The 18,175-nt window shown below is 43.2% G+C and overlaps 1 protein-coding gene across 1 annotated transcript in view; it reads left to right on the plus strand.

Annotated features, from left to right (window-relative positions):
* The window catches only part of LOC120840580, a 95,535-nt gene that overhangs the window by 35,285 nt on the left and 42,075 nt on the right, over positions 1–18,175 (plus strand). Inside the window, exon 8 of the mRNA XM_040211153.1 lies at positions 16,399–16,531. Within this exon, the coding sequence (XP_040067087.1) occupies positions 16,399–16,531 (133 nt within the window). The remainder of the gene's footprint in view (positions 1–16,398; positions 16,532–18,175) is intronic.

Consider the following 18,175-nt stretch of genomic DNA (forward strand, 5'->3'; position numbering starts at 1 on the left):
TTCCTGTCCACCAGACGCCGTATCGAGTCTCCTTAAAGCAAAGGAAAGGGATTCAAGATCAAGTCCAGGAGATGCTCGACGACGACATCATTCAACCCTCAAGAAGCCCATGGGCGTCCCCAGTCGTCATTGTAAAGAAGAAGGACCGAACCCTGCGGTTCTGCGTGGACTATCATCGACTGAACGCTGTGACGAAGAAGGACGTCTATCCGCTCCCCCGAATCGACGATACGTTAGACCGACTGCGTCACTCCCGATGTTTTTCGTCGATGGCCTGAAGAGTGGTTACTGGCAGATTGAAGTCGACAAACGTGACCGGGAAAAAACTGCCTTCGTCACTCCCGACGGACTGTACGAATTCAAAGTGATGCCGTTCGGACTTTGTACAGCACCAGCCACCTTCCAGCGCGTCATGGACACCGTGCTGGCAGGTCTGAAATGGCAGAGCTGTCTCGTCTACCTGGACGATGTCGTGGTATTCTCACGAGATTTAGACGAACACCTCAGACGACTTCGAACCGTGCTTCAAGCCATCAAGACCGCCGGCCTGTCACTCAAGCCAACAAAGTGTTGGTTCGCCTATGGGGAACTAAAGCTCCTTGGCCACGTCGTGAACAACAACTGACCCCGACAATACCCGCGCCGTAGCTGCATTTACGCCGCCGTCTGACAAGGAGGCCGTGAGAAGATTTCTCGGAGTCTGTGCCTACTACAGGCGCTTTGTTCGAGACTTCGCCAAGCTATCCGCACCGCTGACACACCTCACGAAGGACGCCGTAAAGTTCGAGTGGACAGAAGATCACCACAGGTCATTCGACGAGCTGAAACGAAGATTCCAGACGCCCCCGATTCTTGGCCATTTCGACCAGTTTGCTGAAACCGAGATCCACACCGACGCCAGTAACACCGGACTGGGTGCGGTACTAGTCCAAGTGCAGGACGGAGCAGAGCGAGTTATCGCATACGCAAGTCGGACGCTGTATAACGCGGAGAGGAACTATTCAACTACTGAAAAGGAGTGCCTCGCTGTCGTATGGGCAATAACAAAGTTTCGCCCATATTTGTATGGAAGTTCTTTTCGCGTGGTCACAGACCACCACTCGCTCTGCTGGCTGGCGAATCCGAAAGAGCCCTCCGGACGCCTCGCTCGGTGGAGCCTACGACTGCAGGAGTTCGACATCACCGTGGTGTACAAGTCCGGCCGGAAGCACAATGACGCCGACTGCCTGTCAAGGGCCCCAGTCGAAACCGTTCCTGCCTGCACCAAAGAGGACGACGATCAGTGTTTCCTCGACGCTCTGGATGTCAGCGACATGGCAGCGCTCCAACGAGACGACCCTGAGCTGCGAGCACCCATCGAGCACCTAGAGGGATAAGGAAGCGCCGTTCCCCGCGGTTTTGTACGAACACTGCCAACGTTCTCCATCCGACAAGGCGTGCTGTACAACAACACGGCGTGGCTGTTGGTGATCCCTTCCAGTCTTCGAAAAGAAATTTTTCAAGCCTGCCATGATGACCCGACGGCGGGACACCTCGGTTGCAGCAGAACTCTTGCAAGGATACGTGAAGAGTACTACTGGCCCAAGCTTGCGAAGACAGTACACCACTACACCCGATCATGCCACGAGGGTCAACGATGGAAGAGGCCACCGACGAGACCGGCAGGACTTCTTCAACCTATTGCCCCGCCATCTGCCCCATTCCAGCAAATCTGTGTGGATTTACTCGGACCTTTCCCCCCGTCGACGCAAGGAAACCGATGGAAAATCGTCGCAACCGATTATCTCACGCGGTACGCCGAGACAAAAGCCCTTCCATCAGGAACGGCTGTTGAAGTCGCCAAGTTTTTCATCGAGTCCATCGTCCTCCGGCACGGCGCTCCCGAAGTCCTGATCTCAGACCGTGGATCATCATTCATGGCCCAGCTGACGCAAGAAGTCCTTCGTCTCAGCCACACCAGCCATCGTCGCACCACGGCGTACCACCCGCAGACCAACGGGCTGACAGAGAGACTCAACAAAACTTTCGCCGACATTATCTTCATGTACGTCGACGTGGAGCACAAGACATGGGACGAGGTGTTGCCGTACGTCACATTTGCCTGCAACACGGCCGTACAAGAGACCACCGGAGTGACACCCTTTCAACTGGTGCAAGGACGCAAGGTAACGACAATGCTGGACGCTATGTTACCCCACGAACCGGCTGTCGACGCAACCGACGACGCCCAGGTGGTTGCCCAAAGGGCAGAAGAAGTCCGTCAGCTCGCCAGACTCCGTATTAAGGCTTAAGAACGCGTCGACACTGGCCGCTACAACCTTCGTCGTCGGGACGTCCACTTCCAGCCCGGAGACTGGGTGTGGGTGTGGACACCGATTCGCCGCCGCGGTCTCAGCGAGAAACTCCTGAAACGTTACTTTGGACCCTACAAAGTGCTTCGTCGACTCGGGGATCTGAACTACGAGGTGATGCCCGACAGAACACGGACTTCGTCACGCCGCCCTCCACGATCGGAAGTCGTCCACGTCGTGCGACTGAAGCCGTACTACGCTCGATAGGACTGTGGACCTTATGTGTTCCAAACGACTCTTTAGTTTACTGTTCATTTTATTTGTTTTGTTTTGTTTTTTGGGTTGCATCGGGCGATGCACTTTTTAGAGGGGGGAGTAATGCCGCGCGCGCAGCTGGACAAGTAGCCAGCGCGCGCGTGGCCTAACGGTTATCGCGCTTGCTTTCCACGCTGAAAGCCAGGGTTCGATTCCTGGCCGCGGACGCGCATTTTTGTTGACTCTCTAAAGTAATGTTCTGGTAAATTCGAGAACCATGCCGCTTGTTCGAGGTCAGAATGTTCTAAACGCCGATCCTTCTAGAAGCCCACACGTGTACATAAGGGGGTCCGCGTGGCGATCTACATGTTTGACTAAACACTGGTCGCTTTTACAGATAATTAATTGAATTAATATATTTAATACCCTCGACTCAGCGCACCGTGGCGATTTGTGAGCGGAATAGGGACAGTCCCTTTCACATAAGTTTGGGAACCCAATTTTTACCCAGGAATTGATCCAGTCCTGAAAAAAAAAACTATAATTTACGTTGCGAAATACAACCCAGATTCCAAATGCTAACAGCGCAACGTGGCGAGTTGTCAGCAGAATACGAACAATCCCTTTACGATAAGTTTGGGAAACCAATTTTACCCAGGATTGACCCAGTTTCGCAAAAAAACTATAATTCACGAATACGAAATCAAAACCATTAATCTATATAGTACGTTCTTGAAAACCTGAGAAATAGCCGCAATGTGAAGAGCGCACGCTCATTGCTTCTGTGCTTCTGAAAGTCGTCGTCTGCTTCCCCCACAACAAACTACCCACAAAAAAAAGAAAGAAAAAAAAATCGCCGGGGGACCTCTTTGACCGCAACTCCCCTTCTTTTTTTTTCCCAACAAATTTTCCGGGGGCCCCTTCCCAGTTTTCTCCTCACCCCCTTCTCTTCTCTCTCTCTCTATTCCTCCTCCCCTTCCTCCTTCCCTCCTCTCCGATCCTCCTCTACCTCCTTCTTCCCTCCTCCTCCTCGAGCGGAGTGCGACGCCAGAGGAATGAGTACCCTGCATTCAGTCTCGCCCCAGCGCTTGATCCTGCGGTTTCGCCGACTTCGACGCCCGCGACGCTGTTATTATCCTTTGTACCCCTTTTATTTCTTCAACAAGTTCGCCACATTAAACGTTTATTTCTTTCAGTTTATTTATTGTTTTTGGTCACCACCCGTGACAATGTATTGTATTTATATTCGTTACGTGAAGTACATTGCATCCTGTGTACTTACTACTTTGCTTGAAGTACCATGACCTCTCATTTACTTCGTACTTTACTTGAATTACTTTTTTGACGTACTTTAAGCAACACTGTAAACAAGCAAACACTGTCTAAAAAAATCAAGCTAAGACAGTGATAAACTTCAAGATAGAAATGACACATTCGCAGTACATCATTGAACAAACAAACATGAAAGTAAAAAACAATTAGGCACGTAGAAGCAGGACCAGCTATTAGAGCATTCCTGTGAAGAAAACAAACCTATTTGAGTAATTTCTACTCTACTCAAATTACTTTTGACGTCGATACTCAGTACCCTAACTTAATTACTTTTTTGAGTAACTTGCTCATATTTATTTATTTATTTATTTATTTACAATACCCACAGGGCCATAAGGCGTTAGAGAGGGGAGTGGGTGTTAAGTACAATGGCTGATACTGCTTCTCGGAATCTGTTGGCATCCTAAATGGTCACGATGTCTTCGGGAAGGTCATTCCAGTCCACATTTGCATCAGGAAGAGGGGCGTGCTGATGTGCTGTTAAACGCATATATCTGATATATATGCGTTTAACAAAATCGTCGCTCAGTAGGGATGGCAAAGAATAACAATTACTTTTTTGCTTTCCAGTTTGTTCTACATTTTAAAATTTTTAATGCTTCTGATTTCTCGATGAGTAATAATCCCTTTTTACATGAAATTAGCATCCTTAAAAATATACTTGAACGTCCATATGCCGCATATTCATACGCCATAGTTGAACGTTAGTTCTGAACTTGGTGGATATTGATAATCTTGTAGGATCTGAAAAGTGGTTGCATATGATGAATATGGAAGACGTTTCGTATTATTCCAATCATCTTTTCTTGCAATAAGTGCATTGTATGTAACTTTGAAAAATATGTATTACCCCAGATAAGGTTGCAATAACACACATTTAAGTAAAATTTTGAGTTCTATAAGACCATTTTTTACGCTGGTTGGAAGAACTTGCTTGTGCCTATTTATAATTCCTACGGATTTGGCTAAGTTAGATCATAAATACTTCACGTGATTGGTCCAGAGCAAGTTATCAGAAAAATGACTCCAGGGGTTTTAAGGCTATTTACAAATTCATTGTGCGAGGACCTGAAGTTTTGAGGACTGTAAACTCTATTACTCGAGCCACAGGGCAGAAAAGTATTGCTTTTATTTTTTTAGGTATTTATACCGAAACATTTAGACACCGACCATACTTTTAACTTTGAGAGAAACGTGTTCTTATTTATGAAACGCTTTGTGGATGCATCTAAAAAACAAAATGCTCGTGCCACCCGCATATATTATATACTTGCAGCTTGAATCAATGTTACTATACCATTTATGAATAATAGTAAAGAAGGGGCCCTAAAATGCTTCCTTGGGGAACGCCTGATGATACGTTTAAAGAAGTTGATTTCAGATCATTAATTTGTACAAATTGGAAGCGTTGTTCTAAATAGCATTTGATTAGCGCATGTAAAAGAGAGTCTTCCTTTTCATTATATATTCCACATATTTCTGAGAATATTTTCAGGGCTATGTTTAAATAAGGTGGTTAAAAAAAAGCAACTCTTTTTGGGTACAAACTGCAATACACGGCGGACGTCAGCGACTTTAAAAAAAAAACACTAATTGACAAAATAAGCGCAAAACATTTACTACTTAACGATTTAAGTACTTGAAATACATATGTTTTCATTTAGAAACTTGGGCACCGCTAGATGAGTCAATTTTAGGCAGGCTTAAAATGCGTGTGAAGCGCCGTTCATACATTTGCAACCGAGTGGGACGGAGAGAGACACGGCCGATTTGTTAGCCTCTTACAACGTCTTAGGACCAGCTCCACAGCATCGCATCCGGTCCTAAGACATCGCAAGAGGCTTGAAAAACTGTCTTGGTTTTCTTGGTCGTGCTCGGTTACAAGTGTGTGAACGAGCCTTCAAGCGTGAGGGCGAACTTCTAAACAAGCTGCGGATTGACAGGCTCGTAGCTGCCAATGTCCCTTCAACAGAGGCCAACGAGCGAGGCGAAATCGGCGTTCTTGTTGGTTCGTATAACTATTGAAAAATTGTGACAGGTGAAATTCTCTGCGTCGACAAGAAACTTACTGGCGTGAACACCATCTTTGGATGGATGCTGCAAGGCACGCGCACATCATCAATTTCTGAATCTTCGAGGAGGAAAGCGACCTCTTTCTGGCACGTGAAGCGCTTGAGACTCCAAGAACCATTTTGATCCGCCCGGGATGTGGCGCCTTTATTCCATTGGAATCACCAACTCACCGACTGTGCAATGTAAAGAGTTAGACTCTTTTGGAACTTAAGAATATTACCGACGTGAACAATCGTTACGAAGCTCCTCTCATTCTAATCTCACCTGGCCTGGGATTCGACAGCGCTAACCGCACCATGGCGGAATCACGCCTTCAAGGACAGTTACGACGATTCCTCCAAATTTCAAAAAAGGTTCTAGAGTACGACAACGCAATCGGGCAGTATATTTAGGACGGTCAAGCAGAACGTGTTTTCCGATCACACCCGCTGTCATAAAAAGTATATTATCTACCACATCATGCCATTTTCAACCGAATTATTTCTATAGTTATGAGAGGATTTGTGAACTCGTGAAGTTAGACTCGTTGCACAACAAGAGGACAATTCTCGAACTGACATATTTGTATAAGATTGTAAATGGTATATTTGATTCCCCAGAGCTACTTTGTCACATCTATTTCCACGTTCTTCGTCAGTCTTGTAGACTGTATACTTCGTCTTACCCTACCGACTTTTACTATTCTGCACCCATGACACGCCTACAACTGACCTATAACCATTTAGAACAGATTTGTGTGAATGCTAGCCTTGATATTTTTGATGAAAAGCGTAAATTTCGACAGCGTGTTGAGGCTATTGTTTTTTCCTAACGTTTCGCTTTTATCTTGTTTAGCGTTGCATTTCTGAAGGAAAAAGTGCACCAATAAGGAGGCATTAAGCTGTTGGTGGGTCACTCAAAATAGGAATAAATAAATAAATAAATAAATAGTTCGACAAGGAGCAGTTAGCACAAAGGTCCGCGTCGTGTTCGGTGAATCTTCGAATGCCACCAGAAAGATCTCGTTAAGCAGTGTTCTCCCCAAGGGCTCAAGGTCTATACAGATATACTTCGCATGCTTCTAACGTTCCGCAGTGCTCCGGTCATCACCACAGCGGACATACAGGAGATGTACCTCCAAATCAGCATTCGTCAACAACACCGGGACGCGCGTCGTTTCCTGCTGCTAGAGCAGCTTTCAACAGACAGTCAACCAACTCCAGCCTTTGTTGATTGGCGAATGCTCGAGTACCCTTCGGAGCATCTTCAAGCCTATTCTCATTTGCAGCCACGCTGAAACATCACTTTAAATCCCTGGAAGACGACTACCCGAAACTGGCTGTTCGCCCCCAAAGATAATTTAACGTCGATGATATCATTCTTGGGAGCCAGACTGAATCATTCGTATCAGGAAGCAAACGCAATACTGTCAATTGTAGGCGGGCAGCTCCAAAAATGGAGTTCTAATTCAGAATTTCTCAGAGATTATTTCTGGCAAGACAAAATTGATGTCTTACGAAAGTACTGCAGCAAAAACAGCGTGGTGAAGGTAAAAGGTCTCTTATGTGACGCGAAAACAGATTATCTCATTCTGATTATGCAGAACGTTTCTAATTTTTTTGTCAACAACATTACTATGAAACGCTAGGCACTTCAAGCATTTTCGCGATTGCATGATCCCCTCAGGTACTTGACGCCGTTCACACTATGCACAAGAGTATGATTTCAAAATTTGTCAATACAACAACGGCTCTGGGATGAAAACCTCTATGGAAAGGAGAGAACACAGTGGAATGCCTGGTGCACAGAATCATCCCATCACTCATCACTAAGACTTTCTCGATTCCTGCAACCCACGCAATTCCAGGGAAGCCACAGCGGAGAGCTACACGTATTCCGCGATGCAAGTAAAAAAGCATATGACGCAGTAGTATACCTTAAAGTTTTTTCGTCACTGGATTCGTACCAAACGCGCCTTCTAATCGCCAAAAATAGAGTGGTACCAGTAAAAACAGCAACTTTCCCTAGGTTTGAGTTACTCGCATCTCTGATTGGGGCAAGAATTTGCACCTATATTTAAGACATTCAAGGTTTTGATAATCCGCAATACCATTTATGGACAGATTTCAAGACTGCACTGAATTGAACTTGTAGGGACGCAACTAGGTGGCAGCCTTTCATTAGAAACAGAGTTACCGAAATTCAGCAACGCACAAAAGAATGTGCATGGGACAACTGCAGAAGCGAAGACAATCCTGAAGATTTATTGACAAGAGAAGTATCGGCCCCTTTTCTATTGCACAAGAACACGTGGTGAACCGGTACAGAATGGCTCGCACTTAATAATGCAAACTGGCCATCGTGACTCTCAGTTGCCGATGTTGCACACGAAGAAAACACGCCTAAACAAGACAAGTCCATCCTATTGAATCCTGTGACAGCACCACACGCGACACGCATGCCGACGAATTCGTCATTGATGAACTTGGACAACAACAGCAATCTCAACAGGGTTATTTAAATGACCGCATGGCTTCAACGGATTCTAACAGATGCATCATAGCATCAAGGTTGTAAGGCCCGGTCACTAACAGCTGATGACATTTGTAAAGCAGAAACATATTGGATCATAAGGGTGCAAGATGACAGATTTCCAATCGAAGTTGCGGCTCTCAAAGGAGGAAAGCAAGTTTGTAGCATATCAAATGTCAGCCGATTTCATCCATTTCTTTTACCTAATGAGAAGGCGGCCACTTGCAACAGCTCCGTGGATCCTAAGACTTTAAGCATCCTGTTCAGCTTCTAGGACGCTATAGATACACTGACCTGCTCATTTCGTATATGCACACACGGCTTCTGCACGCGGGTATTCACAGTACACTTATCGAATTACGCGAATGGTTATGAATTATTAAAGACGCCAGAATGTCAAACGGGCCATCAACATCTGCATTCCTTCTCGTCGAAGAATGCTAAAGGCTGAAACCGCACCAATGCGCCACAGCCATGAGAACGCATAACGGAAACTGGCCCATTTGACGCTATCGGAGTGGACTTTTTCGTCCCTATCTACATACGAGCGGCATCACAAACAAAAGCCTATGTTGTTGTTGTTTTTTTTCTGCGCACTAACATGTGCGTTTCATTCAGAGCAATAGCTTCAAGCATGTCGAACGCAAAGTTTCTCATGGCATTTCGAGGATTTGTTTCGAGGCGAGTAATACCGTCGATAGTATATTCAGACAACGCCCGCACCTTCCACTATTGCGACGAGCGCCTTCGCATGCTCTCCAGTTTAGAAGTTCAAAACTACTCGAGCGGACTTCAGATTCAAAGGAAATTCAACGTGAAAAACGCCCCCTGTTGGGGCGTATTCCACGTTGCTGGTGGGAATTTTGAGAACAATCAAGCTCGCCCTGAAGAAAACGCTCGGACGCACCAGCCTCACATTTGAAAAACTCACGACTACCTTTTTTGAAGTAGACGCGGCCTTAAACTGTAAGCCTCTTACGTACATTAGCACGGACCCCGATGAGTTGCCCAAGCTCAAACACTATGTCATCTCTAATATGCAGGCGAGCGGTCAGCCTCCCACCGAAGTGTATAGGGTCGGTAATAACATCAACTGCCCCAGAATTGAGACGAAAAGTGCTGTGCCGTCAGTGACTCATAACGCAACCATGGAAGCGGTAGAAACGTGAATATCTTGATAAAAGGGAAACTTGGGTGAGTTGGTGATTCATATCCTAAGGTTAAAGCACAAGATCAATCACACACACCGACGCACAATGGACAAACACAAGCGCTCACTTACAACTCGGTGTTTATTATGTTACGTCTTTGTTCTCGTCATTGGGTTGACTCTCCCAATCTCCATGACCAGCACGATAGCGCGAATACAGCTCCAAATAACCCAGTTCACGTTATAGGGGATGTGTCATTACCCGATGATGTTCAAAAAGTGCTCAGTCTTGGACCAAAGGTTGCTACGGAAGCCAAGAAATCGGCGGCTGAGCTCCTTTCACTTGTAAAGCAAGTGTCGAGATTGGCTCCTGAAGCAGAAAGTGCTCGCTGCGCCTCTGAAGGAGTTGATATCTTAACACGGTATAAACCTCGAGGCACTATATTGCTTGTAAAGATGACTGAGACGTATTTGGTGCGGCAATTCCTATCTTTATTGCCAGCGGAAAAAAAGGTTGTTTTGTTGTAATGCCACGAGATGTGTATAACACCAAGGCCTTGAGAGCCATTGACTCGGTATTTCAACATCACCCAAATGTATCGCTAATAAAAGTCAAAAGTGGGGCCAAATATTATGTAGAGAGCTAGATAAAAAAAAAATAACTGTAGCTCGTCTATCGACCGCAGTAATATCCTTAGGTTAGAGTTATTTTTCAGTGCAAACGCCCATAAGGTAGATTGTTCATTAACAGTAATTGTATCTGAGATTGAATCTGGCAGAAGTCTATTGCTTTGTTCCTACAGGACAAATTAAATCTCTTACCGGTTGATGATCCCTTCATGCTGAGAGACTCAAACGAAGTGATTGATTTTTTGACCAACTGCAATGGTAGGCACTTCAAGGTCTTCTTCGTAGACATCATGAACATCTACTATTCCTTACCTCCGAAACAACTTTTGAAGTGTGTGGAAAACTTCATTGATTCCTTTAGTGTTATTGCTTTTCAGACTGCGTCAGGAATATACCAAAGTGGTTCCCTTGAACTACTCACGGCATATTTAAAATCTACCTTTGCGTGTTAGGAAAAATTTTTTTTCAGAAGCAAGGGTATGCAATGGACCTTGAATTGCGCCAGTTTTTAGTAACCTTCACCTGGCACATCAGGACCGTAACCTTTTACAATGCTTAGATGCTCCTATTGTTGTGAAGGTGTTTCGCTTTGTGGACGATTTCTTGATTATCCTAGAACGCGCAGCTAAAGACTTTCAGCTTATGGTACCTAACGTTCTTTCGTGTTTTAAGAACTGTGTAGATTCACTGGAAGTAACTCATGCACTTTCCTTGCAATTTTTAGACGTTCGGTAATTTTTGGAGGATTATCATGTATGCTGGTCATACGAACCGAAAGAGAACAAACCACTCCTTCCGTTCAGATTGGCACACTCTAAGCTAGTGAAGAGAGGTATTGTTAAGTTATACCTCACGAATGCTCTTAAAAAGACTTCATCTTTTCATAGTAAGCTTATGAAAGATTACAGTCAGTAAGTAAGATTACAGTCAGTGGGGTACCCCATTTCCTTACTGACGGCTGCAGGAGATGTGTTAAAGAAAGTCAGATGGGAAATCAGGTAAAAAGTTCAGTAAGAGATAAAAAGAAAAAGACGGCATTTTTCCATATGTACATAATGTGCCGCACGGAGTAAAGAGGATAGGAAACCGTATCAACATCAACGTAGCCTTTTCTGCACCGAATAAGCTTCTGAGCTTATGCAGGAAGGTCAATGTGTCAACGCACCGTCATGCTGGTTGTACAAAAAACACCGGAAGAGCTCTGTTACTTGCATCGAGGGGGTAGTTTATTCTATACCCCTGTCATGTGGTAGAGAATATAAAGGATAAACCGGCAGGTGTTTATACGATCGCTTAAGAGAGCACATTTATAACACACACAAAGTCGGATCGGGACACCTGGGCATACACAGTAGAAATTGTGGATGCCTTCCGAGTTCTGAAAAATGTTCTGTAATAGGAGGAAGTCGGGAATCGCTGATCAGAGAGATAATGAAAGCTAAAAAAACAGCGCTTCTCACTGACAAGTGTGTTAGTAGTCCGTACTTAACATTGTCTCAAGAAGAGCTCGCATTTTTGTCCCGATAATTGCGGTAAGGAGTGAGAAGCATATTTAGAAGTGCTTCCTATTGTGCTGGTCATGGAGATTGGGAGAGTTAACCCAATGACGAGAACAAAGTAACAAAATACAAAACGAGCTTTTGTGTGTGTGTGTGTGTCTGTGTGTGTGTCGGTGTGTGTGATTGATCTTCCGCTGTTAACCTTAAGAGAGTGAATATCATCTCCATACATCGGCTCACAAAAATTCTTGCAAGTATAAAGCATACAAGGAGGAGACGTCTTCATCGTGGAAGACGACCAGACACCGCCCTTAATTTATAAACTTGGCAGAGTCACCCAGTTGTTTAGAGGCAGAGATGGGATAATAAGAGCCTGCGACATCTTGGCAAACAAGCAGGTCGTTGCCCATTCAACGTCTGTATTTGCTTGAAAGTTAAACGAACTTTGCATCGCCAATTTCTCGTTGTAGGGACGGGAATATGTTGAAAAAAGAAGAGGAAAAAGGGCTTATGCAATCTTGTGCGCAGCAAGGACGAGGACAAAAGTGAGAACTGGAGACAACAAGGCCCCTTGTTGTGTCCAGTTCTCCCTTTTGTCCTCGTCCTTGCTGCGCACAAGATTGCATAAGATGTTAAACCGACTCACCGAACAACCACTTGAAAGGAAAAAGATGCGCCCGTGACACGGGATAATGAAGGCAGGGAAATAAAAGCCAGGAGCGGAACGGTCCCGGTTTTATCTTCAACATGCACGAAACATTCCACTCGAGCGGCAGACGGAAGATTGACGGTGCGAAGACATAACGCGAAAATTATGGGTTAGTTAAAGGTGACAGCTCGGCTGCAAATCCCTCAGAGCCTGTACATTATGGGTGTCGATTTATCAACGTACCGAGCACGTATTGGCCGCTTCGTGAACAAATTTAAAGAAAGGTTACATTACCTACAGCAACATCATCTTAACCTTTTCGGTCTCGGCACTTTCGGTTTTTCAAACTGTTTAGTGTCGCAACTGTTCTGTTGATGCTGCTTTCTATATCTGGGTACGTAGAGACCAACACTAACCCTATGAGAATCGAGCAAAAACTATATAAGCTGCCGCAGGTATCTTAAGGAAATGGACGCGATCATTTGCCGAATTGCTGGCCAGAGGTCACGTACTTGCCACTAAATTACAATCAAAGACCAACGAAATCACCAACGTCAAGGAAACTCCGGCCACTCTTAGCATAACTATTGCTAGTGTACAGCGTGTGTGCGGCTGTGCACTGCCACTTGGCTGTGCTCTTTGAAAGACTAGACGACATGAACAATCGAATGTGAAGAAATAACCTGATAATAAGAGGCTTGCAGGAAGTTGATAACAAAAATTAGGATTATAGAAAGAATATATTTTCAAACTTTAAAAAATATAGAAAAAAAAAGTCACCTAAACTTTTAGTAGTCAGAAGACGGCAGAATCCGCCAGGCCGGTTATTCTCAAATGTTTTAGCACTAACAGCAACTACGAAGCCCTGAAACATGCTTCTAAGCTTAAAAAGTAGGGCTGGTATATCGATCGATTAACCTACCGTTGAATCGCTTAATGAATGAATCGCGATTATTTTTTTAATCGGTTAGTAGGTAAATTTTGACGATCCTCGAGAAAGTAAAAATTAAACGCTTTAACCGCGCAGACGTGGACGAGAACACTTGTATGAAAGGCACAATTTAGGTGAGCTCTTAACGTAAAATAAACTGTAGGGGCAAGATTTATCACTCCAGGAAAGTGCAGAACGTTACGCATATCCCTGCTTTTTAACGCCGCACGAGTGTCCGTTTAGCGCAGCCGAGACTATTGTAAACAATCAAAGTAGGTCGCCCTTGTGGGAGAATATCAACCAACCTCAATGCTTAATGCAGATAAAGTGTGAGTGTTTGCGGCATCTGTGAGTGGGAGTATATTTAAACTGTTCTTAACTACACATCGAGGTTGAATCATAATCAAAATTGTAGATTGCACCGTTTATCACAATTAAGCAAAAATGTAATTTTGATTTCTGTTAAATTGTGCGTAAATATAAACGAGACCGATTAATAGATTACTTAATCGATTAAATGGTGGTGATCAATCGGGTTACAATTTTTAATCTATGCCCAGCCCTACAGTAATCAGCAATGGGAAAAAATGGTTTGTGTTTTGTTTATATATTATGCATGGAAATGAACGAGACCAATTAAACGATTAATTAATCGCTTAAAGGGTGGCGATATATATATATATATATATACTATTAGCCTCCCATAAGACATTAAATCCACCATTTGACTCTTTGCTCACAATTATACACGTACTTTACGGAAAATTTAATCTCCAGCAGATCATGTCATATTTAAAATTTTCTCAATATAATCAGCGAATGGTGTGTTGCGTGGCAAATAAAAAGTAATTCGAGTAAATGCAGCATATTAGCAGTTACATAAAAGAAAAGAACATCACCTTTCCAGTACTTCCTTTTAAACCAATCAATTGAAATTGTAACATCATATAAGTGCATAGGAATCATAATATCACCAGCAATTTGTCCTGGAACGCGCATATAGATAGTATGGTCATGAATGCATCCATCAAACCAGGATTGATGTTTTTAACTCAACATTCATTACGCTTTTTAGAACACTAATTTTTTTTGCTTACAGGTCAATTATATGCATTACAAACCCGAAACAAGAGGTTTTTAATGGAAGTTACTCACCAACTTGCCTGTTTTTTTGCCTTTACTTCACTAAGTCAATTATCCTCCTGAAACTCAAGTATGCCAGCATGAAATGGAACCCTCACCGAAATTGTTTAACCCTACATTTAAATTCTTTACAAAACAAGACCCACTTTCCAACTGCCGCGCATACGCTCACCTAGCAAGTGTCTCAAAATTGAAGGGAAACCTGGAATTTTATCCTCTTTGCAAAATCGACGTGAGAGTTCTCGCTTATGTTTTTTCCGTTAAATTTAATACATCGTATCACTTTTTCGGGGCATCTTATTTTTTGTATCCCTACAAGGTTCTTACCTCCCAGGCGTGATCATTCAAGCAAAGTTGAACCAAATAAATCAAGTACTGACTTGATAATGTTCTCTCTACTACCATTATGTATAAAATATTAGAACAGTCTCCCCGCACGCGTGGTGATTCTACCCTATCGTATTTTATTTAGGCAGAGCTGTGTGGACTTGCTTAGTAAAGTCCTTTTTTATCATAACGTTAATCACAAATGGGACATTTAACTTCAATTCTAGCACTATGTTCGTTATTGTATTGTTGCATCTATGAAATCTCTTCATATTCATTTTGAGTTCGGGTTTTTGTAGTTTGTCATTATTGAAATATTATATGAAGTGTTGGCTCCTGGTTTTTGGTTGTTTTTGTTTTTACATTTGTTACTATCAAGACTATGTTTTCGTCTTTAATATATCCCCCTCATGTAATGTATCGACAGATGCCTTTGAGGTAAAGAAATGAAATGAAATAAAATCCGTGTCTTTGAAAATACTATAAAGCTCCGAAACTCAACAAAAATACCCGATAAAACTACGCCGGCCGAGGGTTAGAGAATCTTCTTGGCCCAGAAGTCTCGACTGCTCCACAGAGTCTGTAGTCTAGTTGGTATATCAGCTTCGTTTTATGTTCTTGTCTTGCTGCTTCCGGTGGGAAAAATCAAAAGATGGTTTAAGATTGCAATACAATACCATGCAATACAATGGCATTATTTCTAATCAATTTATAAAAGGGAGACCTAAAAAAAACTGCTACACAATATGACGAGTTTCGGCCCCTACAGTAACAAGAAAAAAATTGCTAAAAACACATTAATAAATAAATGACCACATCTCCACGTGGTGAATGATGTTAATTAGGGCGAAGCTCTGGTGGTGCTCAGAATACTGATTTTGTTCGTAGGTAGTGCTGATGCAAAGTTTAACGCGATTATATACGCATTTGACCCCAGCGCCCTCTCCTGTAAAGAGGTTGAGCGGCTACATGCAACGTTTCATCCATGACATCCCCAGCTCTTGAATTACTGCCACATCTCAGAGCCCCCTACTTGTCCCGGAGTCGTTTCCGAGTGGCTAAGGCGATGGACTAGAAATTTATTGGGGTCTCCCCGCACAGGTTCGAATCCTGTCGACTGCGCAAACATTTTTTTTTTTTTAAGAAGACAGATGGCATGGCAATCAATGTGAGCACGGACGCCGCACGGAGAAGGCTAGACCCTAAGGAGCTTCGGCCCTAAAAATGTTTTGTTTCCGTGGTATAATGCCGCTCTTGTATAATATAACACTCCTCCCTTACTTTAAATTATTTGTATTTACGAGTCTGCTTTTAATTGATTGGCTTTCTATGTGGTTATGGCCAGATGAAATTATTATTTACGTTTTTATTGGAGTTTTTAAATCTGAATCTGAAGACACCATTTCAAGCAAATGCACAAATGTACAAATGGTATTATAATCCAAAACGATTATAATTAAATAACTATATTGTGGCCCCCTTTAACCAGGGGCGACAATAAACTTAGAAGCTACACAAGTATTTGTTTATGTTTTTCTTTATAACTACAAAAATGAACGTTTTTAATTTGTATATTTGTTTTAGACTTGGCGGTTGCTTTTTTTCAGTTTTGGTATTCGGACAACCTCACGCTTGTGAGAGTTGACATGAGGCCGTCTGAAGAAGACATGAAAGGACCTATCTTGAAGGAGGCTACCGGAATAAATGGCCGTGTCTCAGTCGTCATGGATTTCAATTACGGTAAATAACATTTTGCAATTTTGTTTATTTGATGTGAAAAAAAAATTATTCAAAATTATCTTGTCTGCTACAACTTAGAGGCTATTTTTTTAATTACAGACCCGATTTAAGAAGCGAAAATATTACGAATGCTTCATTAATAATAATAGAACAGAGGCGAGCCGCCATTGAATACTTCAGTTTCGTAGTAATGACAAGTCCTGCAGTACGTAGGGTACGCTCTTTGTCTGCCGACGGATGTGCCTCGCAGGTCAAAGATTAAATGTCAAAGGTCACTTGCGGTTGTGAACGTGTCTTGTCTCGCTACCCTACCATGGGTAGCTGGAAACGCATAGTTCGACCTCAAACTCTATTCTAAATGGAAATATATACAATACATTATATTATGATTAGAGGGGGAGATGTTATTAGACCTCTAGGGGAACGCTGTTTGCGATATCAGCACCATGCACGCCAACGAGCAATGCGTTTGACAGTGCCTTCTCTGCGGGCTCAGCGGATCCCGCCAACACTTTATGCGAAAATAACTGCGATAAATTGTTGTTTACGGAACTAATATTTATTTCATTCGATTTTATGTACAGTACGTTTTTGAGGCTGACACCAGTGTTGTACGGAGAGGCGTTCCAAGGAATGGCGATCCTGGAACGCCTACCATTTCGGAGGAACAAAGGAACGCCGTCGTTGCATTTTGCATTGGTGGAGCTGGAAGGGGAACTCGTTACATTCTTACTGGAACGGAAAAATTAACGGCGTTCGTTTTCTTTCAGTCCAGTGGGGTAATTCTTATTTTATTTCTAAAAGGGGAATTCTAAAAGTATAAAAACAATATATTTACGAAGAGCAGGGTTTCGTTAAATTTTTGGTTACTTAGGGTTTATTTTGTGTGGTCCTCGCCTGGTAAAATTTCAGGTGCAGGAGAGTTAATCGACATCGATTCTTTTTTTTTTTTTTTTTTTTTTTTTACGGTGCCCGAGACTACGGTTCAAAAATCAAAACTTTCAGTCTAAGGAAAATACACTAAAAGAGGGACATTTCAAGGAGCGACTTTTTTTGCTTCCACGAATCCTCATTAACCCAGAAATCTAAGGCAGACTACAGCTATTGCTGAACGTCCACAAAGAGACCTACAGTTAGAACAAAATAACAGGTTACAAGACATCGAACAAAAGCTCGTATGCCGAACATTGGCCACGTAAAATATAAACAAATATTAACCTTTATTCATTCTCTCCTTGTCCCCCACATTCAAACTGAACAGCGAATCCAACCTTCACGAAGAAGGACTTGTAGTTTTTAAGACTGACCTTTGCAAAAGCCCTACCCTCTTCTTCACTTGCTCGTCTTGCAGACAGCAACATCGAGAAGCAACTGGTGTTAATTTCAATCAAGAAACTTTGTTAGATTAAAACGTGTGAGGTTGTAAAATGATCATGCAATGTGGGGTGTCAGTATATTTGACTCGTCTGGATCGCGCACCACAAACATGAATATGGTTAAGAGCTAAGATAATGGAACAGCGCGAATACAGGGACAGAGGAAGGAACTGGACAGGGCGAGCGCTGTCCCTGTAAAATTCGCGCTATTCCATTATGAATACATACCAACTCGACCAGCTATCCTGTTTGCTGAAAGCTAAGAGTT

Source organism: Ixodes scapularis, unplaced genomic scaffold (assembly GCF_016920785.2).
Source record: "Ixodes scapularis isolate PalLabHiFi unplaced genomic scaffold, ASM1692078v2 PGA_scaffold0__279_contigs__length_252992795, whole genome shotgun sequence".
In the NCBI taxonomy this organism is placed as follows: domain Eukaryota; kingdom Metazoa; phylum Arthropoda; class Arachnida; order Ixodida; family Ixodidae; genus Ixodes; species Ixodes scapularis.